The following is a 5,612-nucleotide window of genomic DNA, read 5'->3' on the forward strand; positions in this document are numbered from 1 at the left end:
TTACATGACTAGTGAATTACTTCTGCACAAATGAACCAATTACAGTGAAGTATTTTCATTTCATTTCAATATGTCTAAACTTTCAAATTTTTAATTAATTAAATATGTTCTTAAAAATAATTTATCTCAAATCTAATTGACTCAAATTATTTGATCTTATAAGACCCCCTTTTTTGGAACTCCATCATGGTGCATTTTTAAAGGCGACATTTTAGGAGATTATTTATAAATATAAATATGTAACATTGTAAATAAACATAATTGCATTTATCTATTAAAAAGCATGATGTGTTTGGTTTTTCATAGATGTACATTGAAAATGTATGCTTTATTGAAGAAAATATAAGTTAAACCTCTAAATCTAGGACAACAAAAATTTCAAATATTTATTTTAATAGTATGATTCTGACTAATTATAAATTTGTTTAAAATGTGTTCTCATTAACTCAATACAATTTTTTTTAAACATATATTTTGATAGCTACAAAACCTATTTTAACAATTCTATGATTAAATGTAAAACTTTAAATTTGTAAAATATACAACAACTATATAATTTGCAATAAAATATTCTTAATAATTATACTTACACAATTCAATTCAAGATATCAAATTATTTTTTCTTAAAACATATACACTAATAACAATAATATGACTTGACAAACAATTTCAAATTATATGTTTTAATAATTTTAGAATCTATTTTAACAACTTATTAATGAATCTCAAAATCTATTTATATACAATAAAATAAAATAATAATTATATTATAAATAATTTTCCATATCCCTCTTTTCTTTATATATAAACTTATGAAAATGAAAATTATAGTCTTCTGCCTATAACTAATAATAATTGAATTCAAAGTGATGCCATAAGTTTAATCTCAGCATTTGGACATCTCCAAAAAACACCGTTATCGGGAAAACCCTAACCTTGTTGCTGCCTATTCCATTTGGCTAATAAATTTGACCTGGAATAATTTTTTTAGAAATTAGATTTATCTGCATTGGATCAAAATTGAAATAGATTTATTCCAATTTTCCTATTCCTTTCCTTATTCCAAGTTAATTCCAGCAACCAAACTGGGCCCTTGAAGTCCACCTTGTTGCTATCGGGGAAACCCTAACCTTGTTGTTGCCTGTTCCATGATGAACTCTCTGTCATGCTGCAAACTGCTTCTTGTCGCAGTAGCTCCCATGAACTCCATTTTATCCTGCAAACTGTTTCGTATTCATCCGTTCCCTTTTCATTTTTGCAATGTTTTCTCAACTGAAGCTCATTCGCAGACCCTCTTTTCACAATTTGCCTCCACCAAACTGCACCTCTCTGAGGCCGCCATCACTCGGATTCTCAAGTTTCCCAGATTGCAAAACCTTCAAACCCTCGACAATGCAGAGAAGATCATTCATTTGTTGAAGCAGCACGGCTGCACCGAAGTCCAAATTGCCAAACTTATCACAAGAAGTCCATTCTTTTTGTGCAGTAGTTTCGACAAAAACATTCTTCCCACGATGGAGTTTCTGAAGAATGTATTTCAGTCACAGGATTCGCTTGTTAAAGCCCTGGTAAGAGCACCGAGACTTCTTACTTATAGCTTGGAGAAGACACTGAAGCCCTCGCATGCTTACTGGGAAGGATGGGGTTTTCCTGGGACAGAGCTTGTAAGATTCTTACTAATATATCCTATCATTCTTACACGAACATCTCTAACCCCTGCACAAGTGGGTTTCATCAACAAGATTGTCCCCGACAAAAAGAGCAACATGTACAAATATATTGTAGCTATAGTGGCTACGAGTCGCACAGAGACGTTAGAGGCCAAAATAGAGAATCTCAAGCTCTGTGGGCTCTCGGCTGAAGAAATCTGGCAGCTGTTGAGAGCTTTCCCTCTATTCTTTGGTTTGTCCAAGGAAAATGTTACGGAAAAGATGAACTTTATTGTTAATAACTTGGAGCTCCCTGCTAATTGTGTAGTGAATCACCCTATCTTGTTTCGAATCGGTTTGGAAAAGACTATGAGGCCCAGGTTTCTCGTTTGGCAGAAAATCAAATCCATCGATGATCACAACCTCTCCTCTTTGAAGGTATTGCGGATGTCAGAGGCATCGTTTGTTAGCAAGATTTTAAAAGGGCATCCTGAATCTGAAACTCTCTGGAGAATTTATGAAAGCGCCCTCTCTCAAGCCTCCAACCGCACAAAGAGTTCAGCAAAAAGTAATGTTTTGGATGACAAAGTGAGGATCAGAACCCAAAAAACTCTTTGCGATTTGTGAAAGCTCCCTCTCCAATGCCTTCAGTCGCAGAAGAGTTCAAGCAAGGTAGGCATTGTATTTATTGTTGTTTTTTCACGGGAGCTAATTGTTATAGCTGTAGCAGTAAGTGTGATGTAATAGGTGAATATTAATAGATGGAAATTTTATTACTTCTGAAATTCATCTCTGAAATCGTATTATTTGCAAAAAATGGAAATCAGGCTAGAGCAAGGAGTGATCAACTATAGAATGCTCGGTAAACAAATTTTCCAGCTCACAAATGTTTGCAGAGGTTGTATGATAATTTTGTTGTGGCACGATTTAAACACTGGGATCAGTCTTTAATATGGTGCCATATAAGTCCTTTAAAAATGCATGAAATTGGTAAACTAGAGCAGCAGGATTTTCAGTTTACACTGGAAGCTCATCAGCAATCGGACAAAATTAGAAAACATTGTTGTGAAAGCCAGTTAATAATTCAGAAAACATTTTGTTGGGAGTTGGTTAATTATTGATTCTTAACATAGTTTTGGAGCCGACACTCGACGGGTCTATTTCTGGCTCTAGCTTGACAAATTTACAACTTGCATTTGAAGACCATATGAATTTTTATTGTTCCCAATTCAGACTAACCAATAACATCAATGGCTAATGAATCAAAGATCCAAAACTGCCCTTATTCTCAAAATTCTTGATCAAGCTGCAAACTTTTAAATTTTATAATGGACTGGTTGCTGTGTTACACCTAGCCCAACCGGATCTGAGATCATTCATAAGTCAAACAAATAGTTGAGATTAGCCGCTGCTAAAGAAAGGAATGTTAAAAATGAAGATGAGCGTTTATAGTTTTAGTCCTTAAGATTTTTAATAATGTTATCACTTCTGAAACAAGTTGGTTCTGATTGGTTAAGAGCACACAAATGTAGAAGGATCTGCAGGTCTCTGTAAAATAATGTGAGTTGAATAAGACATAGGCAGCAAAACTTGCAACTTCTGGCTCAGCTCAGGCTTTTGCAAGTATTGATTTATGGTATTTTTCCATTTTGTATTGTAAGGCAAAAAATCAAAATATATCTTTTTATATTGAAGGCAACAAATGTTTATAATGTCATTTTGTATCGAAGGCAACATATCTTAGACCTCTATCTTTGGCATCTTGACTTGAAATTACACTATTACTCAAGATCCATATCACCACATTACATATGTGAACCACAAACCATAGGGATGTGTCCAATTAACACCTCTATTGCCATACTGATCACACAATCTATTTTCACTTTTTTAATGTTCCATGGCAAAATTCTGCTAATTCTCTAGCTATATGCAATTATGTAATGCTGTCTCACATGCAACAGTGAAATCCATTCTCATTTTATATTATCTAATAGTTTTTTCAAATTTTGGAAAACACGGTGTGTATTCAAATTAGATTTTATGATTTGTTGTTTTTGCTCTACCATCATCAAGTAGTATAGTTGAACACAATCTCTCAACAGATACACATGCACTATAAAATAAGCTGCTCTATTTGAAAATGAATATGTTAATGCAAAAATACATGAAATTAAATGTTTAGACGACAGCATCCAGAAACAAAAATTGAATTAGTTCATTGCTGCTTATATAGAGCTATGGAAGGGCCAGGGCATGACTCAATCAGCGAGGGCTTCTTGTAGTAAAGCATAAAGCATGAGGTCACATGATCTAGTTTCCTTCCAGCCCACCTGGTACCAAAGGATGTGTTGTGGCAGTATTGTCAGTTACATTGAATGTTTACCTGGTGCACTGCCAATTCTCGTAGCCTAAAAGAAATATAAAGCTATGGAGTATATTTTCCTTGAAAAGTACAAATATATTGTTGCAGACAAAAAGAGCAACATGTACAAATATATTGTAGGTATAGTGGCTATAAGGTGCACAAAAACGTGGTGGACAAGATGGAGAATCTCAAACTCTGCGGGATCCCAGCTGAAGAAATCTGGCAGCCGCTAGGAGCTTACCCTCTAAACTTTGGTATGTCCAAGGAAAATTTTAGGGAAAAGATGAGCTTTTTAGTTAATAACACGGAGCTCCCTGCTAATTATGTTGGGAAGCACCCTATCTTGTTTCGAATCAGTTTGGAAAAGTCTGAGGCCCAAGTTTCTAGTTTGGCAGGAAATCAAATCTATCAATGACCTCAACCTCTCCCTTTTGACAGTATTGTGGATGTCAGAGGTAAGATTTGAAAGCAAGATTTTAGAAATTTTTAGGGGAGCTGATTGTTATAGTAGCTGTAGCCATTAAGTGTGATGTAATAGGTGAAACTGAATATTAATAGATGTAATTTTTGTTACTTCTGAAAGCAAATCACGCTAGAGCAAGGAGTGAACCACTAACGATACAAAATGTTCAGTAAACAAGTTTTCCATCTCACAAATGTTTGCAGAAGTTGTATCGTAATTTTTGTTAGGAAAGCTACTAGCGGAAACGCCTTACAGATGTCAATTTACCGAGAAAATTATATAAAGATCAAATCTATTGAGATGCATAGGAAAAATAAGAACATAGAAAATAAAAGCACACAAGATAAAACACATGAGATAGAGATTTACGTGGGAATCCCTTTTGGGAAAAACCCACCAGCCAAGAACTAGAGTGTCATCCTGTGTATTACAATAATTAATACATTGCATATAAATAATAGACTCAAGCTCAGATTGCCTTTACAATCAACCCCACTTCTACCACACCACTATGACACTGTTCTTTAGGCTCACAGCCTCAGCCCTCGCAGCCTCTACAAAAATACAATCATCATTGTCAACTGCAAACTTAGCACACTTTATCAACAAATCTCGCATACATTTATACACTATGCAATTCGTTATGGAATCTGGTGCATTAACTGTCAAGAACAGAACAGTTACAATCCCAACGGTTACTCATCCATCTAACGGTAACTCTTCCAATTGGCAATCCCTTCGGCATTGGGTCACTCCCTTCGGCCTTTGAAACTCCATTCGATATCAAAGCCTCAGGCACTTCCTTTAGGCCTCGGTCATACGTACCAACTTTGTCGTACTGCTTCACCATACTACCATGAGGCTTCATTGTATGGTTGTACGGACCACACATGACTTCATCGTACCATATCGTTCTACTTCACCTTACCTCCATACGGGTGTATGGATCATTCACAACTCCACCATACAAAATAATATTGTGTCATTGTACGCATTCAATGTTGTGCACTCTGCATACATTCTCTACACATTAATTATGGTCAAAATAACTGTCACCGTATGGTGACTTACTGCCACCGTATGGTGAGGCTATGTGACTTACCTCCATCGTACGGTGAGGATGTGCACCGTA

General features: G+C 35.4%; 1 protein-coding gene across 2 annotated transcripts; it reads left to right on the forward strand.

The window, feature by feature from the left end:
- The first annotated feature begins 1,019 nt into the window (after positions 1-1,019).
- On the forward strand, positions 1,020-4,604 carry LOC149553633 (uncharacterized). Of its 2 annotated transcripts, none has more exons than XM_089789038.1 (2): positions 1,020-2,321; positions 3,886-4,604. In XM_089789038.1, the coding sequence occupies exon 1, from the start codon at positions 1,149-1,151 to the stop codon at positions 2,274-2,276; it is 1,128 nt and encodes a 375-aa protein (XP_089645164.1). In that variant the 5' UTR covers positions 1,020-1,148; the 3' UTR covers positions 2,277-2,321; positions 3,886-4,604. The 2 variants fall into 2 exon arrangements, with proteins under 2 accessions (XP_089645164.1, XP_089645163.1); XM_089789037.1 differs by lacking the exon at positions 3,886-4,604 and adding an exon at positions 2,477-3,352 and having other exon boundaries at positions 1,021-2,321.
- Positions 4,605-5,612: the final 1,008 nt, after the last annotated feature.

The sequence above is a fragment of the Cupressus sempervirens genome, chromosome 6, assembly GCF_028749045.1.
Source record: "Cupressus sempervirens isolate cs-2001-9-10 chromosome 6, ASM2874904v1, whole genome shotgun sequence".
In the NCBI taxonomy this organism is placed as follows: Eukaryota; Viridiplantae; Streptophyta; class Pinopsida; order Cupressales; family Cupressaceae; genus Cupressus; species Cupressus sempervirens.

Coding starts and splice junctions, on each gene's coding strand:
- LOC149553633 (XM_089789038.1), top strand. CDS start 1,149: ATGATGAACTCTCTGTCATGCTGCAAACTGCTTCTTGTCGCAGTAGCT.